Below are 16,948 nucleotides of genomic sequence, written 5' to 3'. Positions count from 1 at the left end.
CTAATAGTTATTTCCTATCCCGTGGATACGGGACAACTTTTTCTAACCAGAACAGCCCTTTAATGCTCCATGCAGATACTATTGTCAGGTGCATTAAAATCAATAGCTAGAAGGCACAGCAATGCAACCAGACGTACTGAGGAACTCAGCAGGTATATACCGCTATATCTGACACACCTTTGTCATAGGTGGTCTGGCTGGGAGACTTAATGCAACCTGTATCAAAGATCTTATGAAAATTGTTTGTAAGGACCATCACAGTACTACATTATTATAGGTCTACAGATGGTATCTCATCACAACAGCTATGATCAACCAGAAATAATGCCATATTTGCTCTTATAAGGCCTCTTTCACACTTGCGTTGTTGGGATCCGGCATGCACTTCCGTTGCCGGAGGTGCCCGCCGGATCCGGAAAAACGCAAGTGTACTGAAAGCATTTGAAGACGGAACCGTCTTCCAAATGCTTTCAGTGTTACTATGGCACCCAGGACGCTATTAAAGTCCTGGTTGCCATAGTAGGAGCGGGGAGCAGGGGAGCGGTATACTTACAGTCCGTGCGGCTCCCGGGGCGCTCCAGAATGACGTCAGAGCGCCCCATGCGCATGGATGACGTGATCCATGCGATTACGTGATCCATGCGCTTGGGGCGCCCTGACGTCACTCTGGAGCGCCCGGGGAGCCACACGGACGGTAAGTACACTGCTCCCCCGCTCCCCGCTACACTTACCATGGCTGCCAGGACTTTAGCGTCCCGGCAGCCATGGTAACCACTCTGAAAAAGCTAAATGTCGGCTCCGGCAATGCGCCGAAACGACGTTTAGCTTAAGGCCGGATCCGGATCAATGCCTTCCAATGGGCATTAATTCCGGATCCGGCCTTGCGGCAAGTGTTCCGGATTTTTGGCCGGAGCAGAAAGCGCAGCATGCTGCGGTATTTTCTCCGGCCAACAAACGTTCCGTTCCGGAACTGAAGACATCCTGATGCATCCTGAACGGATTTCTCTCCATTCAGAATGCATTAGGATAATCCTGATCAGGATTCTTCCGGCATAGAGCCCCGACGACGGAACTCTATGCCGGAAGACAATAACGCAGGTGTGAAAGAGCCCTAAGTTGAATCAATCAGAGAAGTCACACAGTCCACCACCAGACCAAGTCCTCCGTCGTTCCAGCAAACTACATTATTAGGCTCTAAGACGTTTTACCTTCACGTTCCACAACTGAAAGCCATAATAGACAGTTAAACTGCAAGGATAAAGCAAAAACATAAATATAATAATAATAATTTCATAGCTTATATAACGAGGACGCCACATTTTGAAATGTGTTCACTTACTTGTGAATGGAATAAAGGTGTCGACTCAAATTGTCACAAACTAAAATGTCATAATTTTTTATGGTTGGTTCCATCGAGGGCCCAGAACACTGAAATGGAAAGCGTACAATGCACGTGTCACACAAATACAATAGAATAAAGATTGCTTTTTACAATTTCCAGAACAAAAAGAGATACTTACAATCACAATTTCTCCAAGATATTCGAATGTACAATGAGCTATGCAGCCGTACTGAATGGCGTACCCCAGGAAGCCCAGCGACTTCCCGATCACCTTTCTGATCATACTAGATGTTCGCCGTTTGGTTAAAGGCCGTCCTGCAAGACAAAATAATAAAATCATGCATATTAGAGAGAAAAAAATAAAAATGAAAAAAGTGCAAAACATTTCCATGATTACATTCTGTAAAGTGGCAGCAGCAAAATATAAAAAGTATTTCACCTCATTAAGGGTCCAAGCACACGACCGGTGTTTTGTGGTCTGCAAATTGTGGATCCACAAAACACGGATACCGGCCAGCAAAGTGTATGAGATCGGACAAATCTTGTCTACACCTTGCTTCTTTCTTTCCATTGCCATGTGGATTTAGAAATACGCAGCGTGTCAATTATGTGGATACAAAACCACATAAAATCGGCACAGAAGACAGCAAGTGAAATTGGTGTGGATGAGCCCTTCTATTGTGGTACATTTTCTGCCTGTCCACACATTTACAGAGGTCGGCCTCCGTCCATATACTCTACTAGGGGATACAGACATCACAGTGGACGGTCTCCCACTCAGGACGTAAGGGCGGCTTTCATCCCGGTGGACTACGGCGACAGCCATGAATGGCAGGCATGTAATTCTGCATATCCCCTGCTGTGAAGCGTACAAGTATCCAGATCTCCCCCCTAGGGTTGCAAGCATCAGGAAATGTTTCAGGAGCCTGAGACATGAGACAACCCCTTTAATGCAGGCAGAACTATATGAGAAGAGCATGGGCATCTTACCTTTGAACCTATAGTCCTAGTGCTAGGCAGCAAAAATAAAAAACGAATAAAGTGGTATTCTGGTTAGTTGACCTAATCATCTATCCACAGGAAAGGGGTCAACAATTAAGATTAGAGGGGGGTATGACTGCTGGGATCACCACTGATCATAAGAAGGGTTCCAGTACCTCCAAAATAGATGGAAAGCAGGTCGAGCACGCACACTACTGCTCCACTCATCCGAGCTCTGTACTACGCCATTTCTAGCCGTCCCATATAGATGAGTGGATGGACAGGGCGCATGCTCTACCTACCGCTCCATTCATGCCAAGGGTAAGGGACCCTTATTCTTGTGATCAGTGGGAATCCTGGCTGCTGGACCCCCACCAACCTAATAGTTATTTCCTATCCACGGGATTAGACCGCATGCAGTATGGGAAACTACGACTCCCAAGATGCACACTTGCTTGGCTGTTCTCAGAACTCCACAGAAATGAATGGAGCATGATGGGAGTCGTAGTCTCGCCACAGCTGGAGGTTAGCCATCACTGGTTCGAGGGATGCGGCCGACACGTGGGCCATGTTTCCTGTACTGCACAAGGTGGTTTGCATGCGGCCTAACTGGAATTATCTATTTTACTCCCCGAGGCTCTGTTCACAAGGGCAACATCTGCCACTGCTGTGTAATCCACATTGCAACCACCAATGACAGCTTCCCATTGACTCCAGTATACTAGAGATTTTCCATAGAAGTCAATGGAAAAGGGGCAAAACAACAGTAATGAGTAGGAGGCGTGTCGGACGTATACTTGGCAGCATGTCCACCATTTGATCTGCCACAGATTTTTCTGCTATGGACTGGGTAGGTAAACCCAGCTGTAAATGTATATTACCATAAATGTAGTGTTTTGGGGCCTTTTCGCAACCTCTGTCTTTTGAACTATATATATATATATATATATATATATATATATATATATATATATATATATATATATATATATATTTTTCTCTCCCTTGTCTCCTCAGAGGTTAGCCCTTCCCAGTATGATGCTAGCACCGCGCTCAGTATTCTGAGCCAAACACATGTCCGCTTATTCCCCTTATCCAAGGAAGATTGTAGCGAGATAAACTGCAGCCGCATCCCCCTCCTCCCCATTTTCTATTTATTGTATTAGCATGAACAAATTTTTGGAGGTAACTAAGGATCTTTGTGAACATTAAGCCTGCAGGCAGGGGAAAGGGAACTACAACAGCTTGAGGTGGAGAAAGATCCTACTTTCCCCACATATTATCATGCGCTACAGATGTATAAAGTAAACCACCAATTAAGATAAAAACGTTATCAAATAAAAACAATTAAAACTATTCAAACACTCAAATGCAATTTATGTGCACAGAAAATGTGGGGGAAAAATGGCAGTGTATCTTATAAAACGAATACTAATGAGCGCTTCCAGTAGGTGCGGGGAGTGGTTGGTGTAGTGTTGGCGGTACTCACCGCTCCCTGGACTTCTACCGGGTGCAACACTATGACCCGGCCAGCAGAAGACCAGGGAGCTGTGAGGGCAGGAAGATGGAGTTGTCCGGAACAGGAGAGATACTTTTAATTTTATGTCTGATCGAAGGTCAAATAAAAAAAAAAGAGTGGTGGGGGTCTGACCTGAGGGCTAAATCAAGAGTGGGGGTCTGACCTGAGGGCTAATCAAGAGTGGGGGTCTGACCTGAGGGCTAAATCAAGAGTGGGGGTCTGACCTGAGGGCTAATCAAGAGTGGGGGTCTGACCTGAGGGCTAAATCAAGAGTGGGGGTCTGACCTGAGGGCTAAATCAAGAGTGGGGGTCTGACCTGAGGGCTAAATCAAGAGTGGGGGTCTGACCTGAGGGCTAAATCAAGAGTGGGGGTCTGACCTGAGGGCTAAATCAAGAGTGGGGGTCTGACCTGAGGGCTGAACTAAGATCTGATAAAAAAAATTGTGGCAGGTGAACCCACACTATGGAAAAATGAAAAAAAAAAAAAAATAGATGAGCAAGACACAGTAAAATACAGTAAGGCCTTCTGCACACAACCATGTCCATATTGTAGTGCACAATCCACAGATGCACAAAAAACAGATACCTTCCGTGTGCAATCTGCATTTTTCTCACTCCCAACGCTACGAATGACTATTATTGTCTGCAACACGGACAATAGGACATGTTCTGTAACTTGAAAAACGGACATGCTGATCCATAGAAAGAAATAAGTCCGTGAGCAATTCGCAAAAAATGTGGATCAGCCATGGATGCAAAATATGGTCATGTGCATGGGCCCCAAGTGCGAGGATGGCCAAGCTTAATAAAACAGTGTGGTCACATACATTAATGTGTACATACATACAAGCAACAAATAGAAACAAAGCAGACAGTAGTAAAAAATTTAGAACAAAAAAAAAAAAAACACAATTAAAAATATAAATAGAAATATATAACACTAGTACAAAAATGTACATAAAATATACTATAAACCAGACTGTGATAAACAGTATATTGCCTTCCAATAAAACCTAAAGAAGAGAATATGTGCCTCCTATGTAACAGTATTCAGCAGAAGTTAAGAAAGTTCTAGCGTTCCTCGCCTTGGGCCCCCGACAAGAACCATATTCTCCACATGAATACATTTGCCGTCCTCTCCGTCACATGTTTTTTCTTTTTTTTCTTTTTGGTTATGTTTATAAAATTAATCACAGCACGCGGGGTGGAAATCGCTTCGAGCCTCATGAATGACATCCAAGAGATGGGAAACGGATTAGTTTGCAGTTACTGCCAGTTAAAGCGCCAGGTGGCTTTTTCCTGCGCGGAAGGTGTTACTGATAATCCCATTACACTGGTACTAAATCTTGCAGACATCAAAATTATCACCGACGTTCCTTTTCATCCCATCCTTTCCAAGTGACTGGAAGGAGCTTCACCTGAAAGAAGTCAAATCCACATGCAGCTGCTGTTCGAGCAGGCGGACGACTTCCCGAGAATGCCAATCGCGCTCCAATTTCACTGCGCTGGTGGGCTCTCTATTCCCTGCCCAATAATACATCTGTTAAGAAATCCGACGGCTACAAATCAAGTTTAATCCTACCAGGGACCTCATGTAGGTCTCCTCTTCCAAAAAGGCAGCAGGCTTTGACTGCCTTATCTCGGACACCGTCAGGGGAATACCCTTCAAATCCCAGACCTACTTAGAAGAATAAGCCAAGGATCACAAAACATGACCTCTAAAACCTTGATAGAACTATATTGTGACCCGGAGGCATTCATTCTAGGTGGAGATTAGAACTTTGCATAATAAGATTACACAGCAAGTGAATGATATCAAGGGAATATCCATATGCAGTCTTTTTTTTAAAATATCCCCCCCCCCCCCTTCCCTTTTCGGAGGGCAGAACGCTCGGCACAATATGAAAACGCAGACACAACGGAGCCGGCTCTGTTCTCGCTGAATTAAAACAGATTCCCATAAATTAGTCTTTTGCTTTATAAAGCCTCTATTACATCGCTCGCGGACAGCCCCTCGGAGAATTCGGCTTCTGTTTGCCCGCCATTTACTCCGAGCGCTAGTCCGAATAAGACGTCGAGAAAATTAAGTTGAGAAATATAGTGGATACAATGAGGGAACACATTGATGTAATCCGGGATTACAAACTATTAACATAAGAAAACGGCGGAAAGTTAATGCGAGGGTTCAAGCTTGGGAAGCATCGGCTGAGAGGTTGCGCAAGCTTACAAATAGCGAAAAAGTGCAATAAATTGTACATACAGCGTAAAATATATTTATATCCTTTAACATATATATATATATATATATATATATATATAAAAAAATGGTACTGATCATCATTGTGGAGATTTCTGTCTTTGGGGCAATGCACCCTGGGTAAAAAAATATGCAAAATCAATCTCCTCCCGAATGATGCGTAATGTCTCTATAGTGCCACCTACAGGTTCAAAAATACAGCGTGTTTCCAGAATCAAAAAGGATAACTAATGCTTGCATCCATTAACACGAGACCCAACTTCCAATGGGCTGAGCATGCATGTTTATCGCAATGGGGAAAGGGTAAGAAGTCACGCAAATAAATATTTGAACATAAACCCAACCTACGCAATTCTTCTATCCTCTTCCACCTTCTAACGTCACCCATACACATTAGCCTGCCAGGTTCAGCTGACTTTCATACAATGGGTATGGGCACCTTGAGGCCTCCTTCCCATTTCAGTGTCTATTTGACTGCCGTGAATTTTTTTTGGCCGTGTTCCATCCGTGAAGTTGCCCTCCGTGTATCATCCGTATTCCACATACGTCACCTTTAGCGCTGCCCTAGCCTGTAAATAAACGGCCCTTGCCCTGCATGATACAACGCAGGTCAAGGGAGAGCATCGATCAGAGCATTAAATGATTTGATGCTCATCTCCAAGGGGCAGTCTGGGTGAAGAAGGGATATGTCCAGGGCCAGCTCTGGGACCCGGACAACCTGCCCGACCTACTCAACGGCAGTAGGAAAGAGGCCTTAGGCTGCAAACGTGGATCTGCAAAATGAAGAGGACGTCTGTGTGACACCCATCTTTTGTTTTTGCGGACCCATCCATAATCAGAACTCCCAAATAAATTTGCGGTTTGCTCTTGTTCACGCGTTTTAGAGATAGGTGCGGGGCCCTATCCTAGTGATGTGCCACTAATGTCAACCTCTTTAACTCAGAATTTCCTACACGGTTATCTTAAAGGGAACCGGTCACATTAAATATGGTGTCTGAGCTGCAGGCAGCATGTTATAGAGCAGGAGAAGCTGAGAAGATTGATATATTGTTTTCTGGGAAAAGATTCAGTAAAACTTGTATTTCATTCATTTACATTCCTGCTCATTCTGGCCTTTGAAGTCCAGGAGGCGGAGCCATCAGTGATTGACAGCTCTCTCTGTATACACAGTCATATAGGGGAGGCTGTCAATCACTGATGGCTCCGCCTCCTGGACATCAAAGGCCAGAATGAGCAGGAATGTAAATGAATGAAATACAAGTTTTACTGAATCTTTTCCCAGAAAACTATATATCAATCTTCTCAGCTCCTCCTGCTCTATAACATGGTGTCTGCAGATTATTTTGCAGGTTCCCTTTAAGAGCTTAAAGGTATTAAAGGACAAACAAACATTCACTGTACGTAAAAGAGGTTCCGACAACACAAGGTTTGAGCGGTAACATTTATCTACAAACCTAGCTCAGGAAAGAGAGTAGAGAAAAGGAAATGGACTTACAATGAGGCAATGACCTAAATTTAATGACAGCGTTCACAGCTAAATATCATCGTCCTACCTCAGGAACAGAGCCGACGATTGTAGGGAACCTAAGGTTTCAGGCTCAGCAACCTTAATCTACTTGTAAGACGCACAAGAGACCTTCAAACAGGTACCGTGGCAAGTGAATAAAGCGAGGCCGGCTTTTCATCTTCAACAGGAAGAGCATGAAGCTCTATTCCGTCCGTCTGACTCTTAGCATTTCAATCTATGATGTTTCCCAGCATGGACCCAAAGGATTGGTATTAAAAGATGCAAAAAGAGTAAAGCCATAGACGCCGACAAGTGATAAACTACTACTAATAAAATACAGCAACCTTTACTATATATCAAGGGGTTCGTAAAGATAACCACGCAAGTTACTGAGAGGGGATATACAAGACATGTCACTGGGTACCACCGACATGGAAAAGGACCGAGGAATTTTAGTGAACAGCAAACTAAGCTGTAGAAACCCGTGTCAGGCGGCTGCTGCCAAGGGCAATAAGATAATGGGTTGTATCAGAAGGGGCATAGATGCCCGTGATGAGAACATAGTCCTACCACTTTACAAATCATTAGTCAGACCACACATGGAGTACTGTGTACAGTTCTGGGCTCCTGTGAAAAAGGCAGACATAGCAGAGCTGGAGAGGGTCCAGAGGAGGGCAACTATAGTAATAACTGGAATGGGGCAACTACAGTACCCTGAAAGATTATCAAAATTAGAGTTTTTCACTTTAGAAAAAAAGACGACTGAGTGGAGATCTAATTACTATGTATAAATATATCAGGGGTCAGTACAGAGATCTCTCCCATCATCTATTTATCCCCAGGACTGTGATGAGGGGACATCCTCTGCGTCTGGAGGAAAGAAGGTTTGTACACAAACATAGAAGAGGATTCTTTACGGTAAGAGCAGTGAGACTATGGAGCTCTCTGCCTGAGGAGGTGGTGATGGTGAGTACAATAAAGGAATTCAAGAGGGGCCTGGATGTATTTCTGGAGTGTAATAATATTACAGGCTATAGCTACCAGAGGGGGGTCGTGGATCCAGGGAGTTATTCTGATTGCCTGATTGGAGCCTGGAAGGAACTTTTTTTCCCCTAAAGTGAGGAAAATTGGCTTCTACCTCACAGGGTTTTTCTTTTTGCCTTCCTCTGGATCAATTGCAGGATAACAGGCCGAACTGGATGGACAAATGTCTTTTTTTGGCCTTATATACTATGTCCATTCATAAAACGGAAGCCACAAGACCGAATCTATCAAACAACGGAGCAAAGGGATGACTAATGGAAGCCACTGGCTTATAAATTGAGCCCCATCAGCATACAAAGAGGTTCCCAATGCGGATTTTAGTGGCATGAATAATGCTGCATGCTATGCTATTCTTGACATGAAGAGATAGATCTGCTGCTGGAGGTTCTGAACAGGTCAAATACTCAGAGCATGAAGGACACGGCAGGAACTAATCGACATGGGCCAGGTTTTCTCCATTCCGCTGCATGGATGCTCTTTCAGTGTATCATTCTCTGGCTCAACTTCTCTTCCTGTTGGGGTTCCTCAGGGTTCAGTCCTTGGTCCTCTCCTCTTGTCCCTCTACAAAGCCCCTATCGGACAGGCTATCCAGTAGGTTTGGTTTTCAGTACCTTAAACAAAAAGAGTTGAACGGCAAGAGATAGGCGGTGATCAGTGGTAAAGGATACTAACAGTAATGATAGAAACCACGGGACTCTGAAGAGATTTTTTTTTGTAATAATGTCTTATTTATTTCCTAGTATTATTTCATTGTTTTAATCCACCCGCCATTGCCTCTCTGTTTGTGGATGCGACAGGCTGTTCCGGCACAGAGCAGCCTGCTGGATCCTTTACTTCATTACAGGATCCCCATTGACTGCAGTGGGGTCCAATGGTGATCCAGCCGATTTCCGGCAAAAATGCTGAGCCACACATAACCCGCTGCATGCAACAGTTTACTTCCAGCCGAAACCAGACTTGTTTACCGAAGAACTGGCCGAATCACCACCGCACCCCAATGCAGTCAATGGGGATCCGGTGGTGAGGTAGAGGATCCGGCAAAGCTGGATCTCCGAGATCTGGCAGGCTGCTCTGTGCCGGAACCACGAACTGTTAAACTGGGTGTAACCTATCTAAACCCGATATCGCCTTCTCAGTGTGTGGCGTTATCATCACGCCCCCGCTGTCTCGGTGTTATGTTTGACACTGATCTTTCATTCACCCCCTATATTCAATCTCTCACCCGCTTACGACACCTGAACCTCAAAAACGTTTCTAGAATCCTTCCGTTTCTTACTGTGAAAAAACAAAACCTCAGATTATTGCCCAGATCCATTAGAGTCTTGATTACTTTAACTTATTACCAATTGGGCGCCCCCCCTCACTAAACCACCAATCCATCCTGAAGGAAGCAGCCAGGCGGATCTGTCTAAGGGGCTCATTCAGACGACTGTACATTCGGGTTCGCATTTGTTACGCAATTTTTGTGGGACTGAGGCGGACCCATTCACTTCAATGGGGCCGCAAAAGATGCGGACAGCACTCAGTGTGCTGTCTGCATCCGTTGCCCCGCAAAAATTATAGATCATGTCCTATTCTTGTCCGTTTTGCGGACAAGAATAGGCATTTTTATAATGGGCCGTTTGTTCCGTTCCGCAAATTGCGGAAGGCACACAGGCGGCATCAGTGTTTGAAGGATCCGCAATTTGTGTACCGCAAAACACAGAACGTTCGTGTGAACAAGCCCTTACTGCTACTCAGACGCCTCCGCCCTGTGCCAATCATTGCAATGGTTGCCCATACAGGATAAAAATCAAAACTAAACTTCTCATTCTGACCCACAAAGCTCTCCACAGTGCTGCACCCCCTACATCTCGGTCTACCACCCTACCCGTGCTCTACCCTCTGCAAATGACTGACGACTGACATCCACCATAACCCGACCCTCTCATTCCCATCTCCAAGACTTCTCCCGAGCTGCACCAGTTCTATGGAAAGCCCAACTCCAAGCAATTAGGTTAATTCACAGCATCAACATTTTTTAGGCGCTCCCTAAAAACACATTTTTGAGGTTGGCCTATCACATCTCCTGATCTAACTCTTCTCCATTAAACCCCCTCAATGTCATTCTTCAGTGCCTGATCCATCAGCATCCATCACACCCCACGCACTAAGAAGCACTACAGATATCAGCTCATGCAGCTGTGTGTCTATCCCAATTTTGTTAATATGGCCGGGCACCTTTGGTGTCACCCTAATCTCCTTTATAGATTGTTAGCCCCTATGAGCAGGGCCCTCATTCCTCTTGTTTTAATTGTTGACATGTTATTCATGACTTTGTACATGACTGTAAAGCGCTGCGGAATATGTTGGCGCTATAGAAATAAAGATTATTATTGGCGCTCCGAATACAGACGAGAGCATTCAGCTATTTTCGAAAGTCCCATAGATCTAGAAATGAATGGCAAGAGGTGCGCATGTGCAGCCAACTCTCCATTGACCATAGCGCAAGATGGGGTCCCATTCTTTAGATCGGAGCAGGTCCTCGAACTGGAACCTGCAAAAGTCAGACATTTATGGCATATTCTGAAAATATGCCTTAAATGTTCAGATCAGACAACTTTGCAGGGGGTGTTAAGCCTCATGCACACGAACGTAGTTATGTTCCGCATCCGAGCCGCAGTTTTTGCAGCTCGGGTGCAGACCCATTCACTTCAATGGGGCTGCAAAAAATGCAGACAGCACTCCGTGTGCTGTCCGCATTAAGGCTCCAGATGGCATAAAAATGGTCGCCAATGCGACTTAGAATTTACAAATGGCAACAAGACTTTTTAGTCTTGTCGCCATTTGCGACTAGACCCGCCACCGCAGCTCTGCAGTTGAATACAGCGGCGGGGCACCGGAGATGATAGTTCTCTGCCCCGCCGCCGATGTTCTTCTCAGCAGCCCAGTGGAGAAGGAGTCTCTCCCTCCCCCCTGTGCTGCCGCCGCCAATAAGAGGAGAGACAGGAGGAGGAGGAGGGGAGGGGCTGTGGCCACTGCGCCACCAATGAAGATAACTGAGCTGTTAATACAAATACAGGAGGCGGGTGCTGGAATCAAATAGCCGGCACCCGACCTCTATTACAGGGAGCTGCGATCCGCTGCAGTTAACCCCTCAGGTACTGCACCCGCGCGATAAAAACTGAACGGAACGCAATCGCAGTAAATCGCGCGGGTTTGCCGCAATGCACCCAGGACGTATCCGGAGCCAAAATGTGTTGCCCGTCTGAAAGAGGCCTAATGTTAAAGGGGTTCTGCACTTTGTTTTAACTGATGATCTATCCTCTGGATAGATCATCAGCTTCTGATCAGCAGGGGTCCGACACCCGGGACCGCCGCCGATCAGCTGTTTGAGAAGGCAGCGGCGCTCCATTAGCGCCGCGGCCTTCTCACTGTTTACCGCCGGCCCACTGACGTCACGACTAGTATCAACTAGCGTGGGCGCGGCTAAGCTCCATTCAAGTGAACAGAGCTTAGCCCCGCCCACGCTAGTTGACACTAGTCGTGACGTCAGTGAGCCGGCGGTAAACAGTGAGAAGGCCGCGGCGCTAATGGAGCGCGCTGCCTTCTCAAACAGCTGATCGGCAGGGGTCCCAGGTGTCGGACCCCCGCCGATCAGAAGCTGATCTATCGAGAGGATAGTTCATCAGTTAAAACAAAGTGCAGAACCCCTTTAAGTTTAAATCCCCCCCTTTCCCAATTTTACATATAAAATATATAAACAATAAATAAATTAATTATATAGCGCTGCGTCCGAAAAGTCCAAACTATTAAATTATTAAAAAATATTTCCTATGCGGTGAGCGCCGTAACGAATTAATAAATAAAAACCATGCGATTCGCCATTTTTTAGTCAACTTGTCACCCCAAAAAATAGGATAGGACTGTTTTATTATGGGCCGAACGTTTCATAAAATGTGAAATGTACGCAGCTTTTTTCCCCCGCATGGTATTGAGTATCGCAATACTTTTTTATGGTGACGAAAGCGAATCAAAATTTTGGTATCGAAACAACCCTACACCGATCTGATCGGCGTAGCATTGTCACGATACCAAAATTTTGATTCGGTTTCGATTTGGCGACTAAAAATTTAATTTGGCTCCTAAATTTTTCAGTTCAGGAGCCAATGGCTACTAGGTATTTTTTCTAGTCTGGAGCACTGCGCATCGGTTGCGCGGTTCCGAGGCCCCTCAAAAAAAATATAGCATGTCCTAGTCTTGTCCGTTTTGCGGACAAGAATAGGAATGTCTACAATGGGCCGCCCGTTCCGTAAATTGCGGAAGGCACACGAGTGGCTTCCGTTTTTTTGCGGACCGCAAAAAACGGCACGGTCGTGTGCATGTAGCCTTACAAGCATAGGCATATTCACAGGATACCCCTTTGGGGTCTACACCTAGGTCAAGAACAGGAGTCTGACATCCATACCCCTTAAGCTACTTGCACACATTGCGTATTTGTATGAAGAAAATCCATATGAAATATGCACCAAAACCGCATAAAAAATAAAACACACAGAAATCCGCTATTTCTACATAAAGGTACGAAATCACACAAACAATTAACATGATGCAAATTTTTAAAATCCGCATGGCAGGTAAATTTCGAAAAATATCATTCACTTTTCCGGTACTATATTAGGCCTCATACACAGCTGCATCAGTTTTCTGAGGTCCGTAAATTACAGATCCGCAAGACACGTCCTGCCCCATTAGAAATGTCTATTCTTGTCTGCAAAACGCAGCAGAAGGGGCACTGAAATGATCCGCATTATTTCCCGGATCGAATGCAGAGCAAAACTACAGTCGTGTGCATGAGGCCTTACGCTGTAGTTTTTCCACATGAACACCCGTGTGGAAAAACCGCACGCAAGCTGCATCGTCTGCAGTTATTCTTAGGCTACCTGCACACATTGCAGATTACGAGCAGTTTTTAGCGTGGAAAACTGCAGAGTAAGGCTACATGCACACGAACGCTGTTTGCTTGTGTCCGTTCCGTTTTTTTTGCGGATAGGATGCGGACCCATTAATTTCAATGGGTCAGCAAAAAAGGCGGACAGCACACTGTGATCAGGGCAAATCCACAAGTAGCATCTGCAGATTTTGGGGCGGAAGTGCAGAGAAACCCCCAAGAAAATCCGCTCCCATGTGAAGGCACACGATCCACAAAAAATACGGATGACGTCCGTGTGCATTCCGTATTTTGTGGAATGGAACAGCTGGCCCCTAATAGAACAGGACTATCCTTGTCCGTAATGTGTACAATAATAGGACATGTTCTATTTTTTTTACTCTGTGTGCATTCCGTTTCCGTATGTCCGTATATACGTTCCACCAAAAAAATAGAACATGTCCTATTAAGGTCCGTATTACTATTAGGGGCCAGCTGCTCCATTCCCCAAAATACGGAATGCACACGGACGTCATCAATATTTTTTGCGGACCGCAAAATATATACGGTTGTGTGCATGAAGCCTAATAGAGTACCAGTGAATGAAAATCGGACAAATCTTGTGTACACCTTACTTTCTTTCCGTGCAGAAATTGCCATGTGGATTTAGAAATACGCAGCGTGTCAATTATGTTGATACTAAACCACATCAAATCCGCACAGAAGACAGCAAGTGAAATGTGTTTTTTGGTGCGGAAACGCCAATGTGCAGGTAGCCTTAGGGCTCACTTCAATGGGGCCGCAAAAGATGTGGACAGCACTCCGTGTGCTGTCCACATGCGTTGCTCCGTTCAGTGGACCTGCAAAAAAAAAATATAAAAAATATCATGTCCTATTCTTGTCCGCGCTTTGCGGACAAGAATAGGCAGTTATATTAAAGGCTGTCCGTGCCATTCTGTAAATTGCGGAACGCGCACGGACGCCATCTGTGTTTTGCGGACCGCAAAACACACCACGGTTGTGTGCATGTAGCCTTAGGCCTCATGCACACAACAGTGTTTTTTCACTGTCAGTGATTTGGCTTCAGTGGTCCGTGTCCGATTTTGCTTCAGTTCTGTTTCCTTGTGTCTTCCTTTTATTTGTCTGACAGGGGAAAAAAAAGGAAGGTTAATGAAAAGTGTAATTTTATTGCACCAAGGTCTTGTAGAAAAAAACAAAAAAAAAAAAAAAAAAACACGGACACGGACGACATACCAGTTGTGCATCCGTTTGTTTTGACTGACCCATTGACTTGAATGGGTCCGTCCTCCGTTTCCCACTGACAAGAATAGGACAGGTTATATTTTTTTGACGGACTGGAATCACGGACGCGGAGAAAAAAAACAAAAAACGGAGGACTATCAGTTTTTTTTCACAGCTCCATAGAAATGAATGGGACCTCCGCTAAACTGTGAAAAAATGACGGAACGGACGCGGATGCACACAACGGTCGTGTGCATGAGGCCTTACAGTGATGAGGATCAGCCAGATCATCGCTAACAAGCTTTCACAGGAACGCTCGTTAGCAATTGTCTGCCTGTGTGAAGGTGCCGCCGATTACCCAATAAACGAGCCAAAAGCTCATTTATTGGGTAATCACATCTCGCAAAAATCATTGTTTCACACTTGCGTTGTGGCATTTCAGTTTCGAGATCCACCAGAGGATCTCAATACCAGGCCTAAACGGATCAGTTTTGTCCCCACTCATTGTCAACGGGGACAAAACTGATCAGGCTGCATTCTGTTCCGTGTTTTTTTTTTTTAACCAGACACAAAACCGCTGCAAGCTGCGAAACAGAACAAAATGGAACAGAATGCATCCTGATCAATTTTGTCCCCATTGACAATGAATGAGGAAGCGGAAAAAAACGGATCCGGCGCCCATTGACTTACAATGATTTTCATACCAAATCTGTTTTGTTCAGTTTTGTTTTAATACAACCAGATGCATCCGGACATATTAAATGGCACAGATCCGTTTAATTCCGGTTTTGATATCCTCTGCCGGGTCTCAAAAACTGGAATGCTGCAACGCGAGTGTGAAACCGGTCCAAACAGTACATTTGAAATTGCTAACACTTTCAGAAGACTCAAAATATAACTTGGGATAAATGGATTAAAATGGCAAAACCATCCCACCGAGACAGCGACCTCTGTACATCTACAAATAAACTAGAAGATAATAAAAATGAAATAGCTAAACATAATAATTTAAACCTTTTCGATACATACAATTTTTCCCCAATTACCGGTACATATTGTACAGTTTAATAAAATAAAAAATAAAAAAACACATTTCACGTATACCTTACACTGGACACCTAATAGATTAATAACCAATTTCCTTCTTTTTAATACCCAATAAAAAAAATTAAAAAATATATTTGCAAATTCCGCTCACATGTGATGGAAAAAAAAAAAAAGTCATTAGAAACAGATCTAAATATCAATTGAAGAAAGCAATGATATACAGTCGTCGTTAATCCCTTCATTTTTTAAAATCCATGAATAAAAATTCATCACTTTTAAATACGCCGAGCCCATCAAGCAGGAACAAAAGCATATGCACAAAAGAGGTTTTAATAAATTTCAAAGCCCACAAGAGCCGGGGTCTCATTAAAATTATAAATTACACAAACACGGAATGAAGATTTTTAACTGTGGTGCAGCTAAGCAGATTACAGCGAGCCCCGTGCTCCATCTGAGAGCACATCACGGCCTTCCCAGATGGGGGCTTGGAACGGAAAATAAAAAGACCAACCCTACAAGCCAAAAGGAAGAGAAAAAAAACAAAAAAACCCTGTGATCTTCCCACTCTGTACGGCAGATGACAGCCAAATGTGTTGATTATTCTGTTTGCGCTGCTTATCTTATAAAAATAAAAAAAAGACCAAAAAAAAAAGGAAAGGAAAAAAAAAGGAAAAGTGATAGGATCCGTGGTGCGAATGCTGCTTTGCTCTCTTCACTTTAATTAATTAAGCAATTTCAATTTTACTCCTTAAACATTGTTATTAATCACTTGTCAACTCTCTAGAGCTGCCTGGGTTGCAATTCGAGGACTGTGACAATAAAAAAGGACAATGGGGGTATATTGCTAGGATATGCCCCCATTGTCTGATAGGTGCGGGACCCTCCTGAATGGAGTCCAGAAATTGGTGAGGGCGCAACCGCCCTCCATTCATTTCTATGGGGCTGCCAAAAATAGCTGAGCCCTGGCTCGGCTATTTCCATCGGGCCCATAAAAGTGAATGGTTAGCGCTGGCTGGTCATGTGCTGTGCGCTTCCATTCACTTCTATGGGAGAGCGCTTGGTGGCGGCCTCCCGCCACCACTTTGGCCCACTCCATTCTC

The 16,948-nt window shown here is 44.6% G+C and overlaps 1 protein-coding gene across 2 annotated transcripts in view; it reads right to left on the bottom strand.

Moving 5' to 3' along the window:
- Nucleotides 1-16,948, bottom strand: part of IMMP1L (inner mitochondrial membrane peptidase subunit 1) — a 55,132-nt gene that overhangs the window by 22,216 nt on the left and 15,968 nt on the right. For both annotated transcript variants that reach the window (XM_040410030.1, XM_040410031.1), the window contains exons 2-3: nt 1,521-1,657; nt 1,340-1,428 (exon numbers count right to left, since the gene is read on the bottom strand). In XM_040410030.1, coding sequence (XP_040265964.1) covers nt 1,340-1,428; nt 1,521-1,625 — 194 coding nt within the window. In that variant the 5' untranslated portion in view covers nt 1,626-1,657. The remainder of the gene's footprint in view (nt 1-1,339; nt 1,429-1,520; nt 1,658-16,948) is intronic.

This window comes from Bufo bufo, chromosome 10, assembly GCF_905171765.1.
Source record: "Bufo bufo chromosome 10, aBufBuf1.1, whole genome shotgun sequence".
In the NCBI taxonomy this organism is placed as follows: domain Eukaryota; kingdom Metazoa; phylum Chordata; class Amphibia; order Anura; family Bufonidae; genus Bufo; species Bufo bufo.
This window is presented reverse-complemented; position numbering and strand designations above follow the sequence as displayed.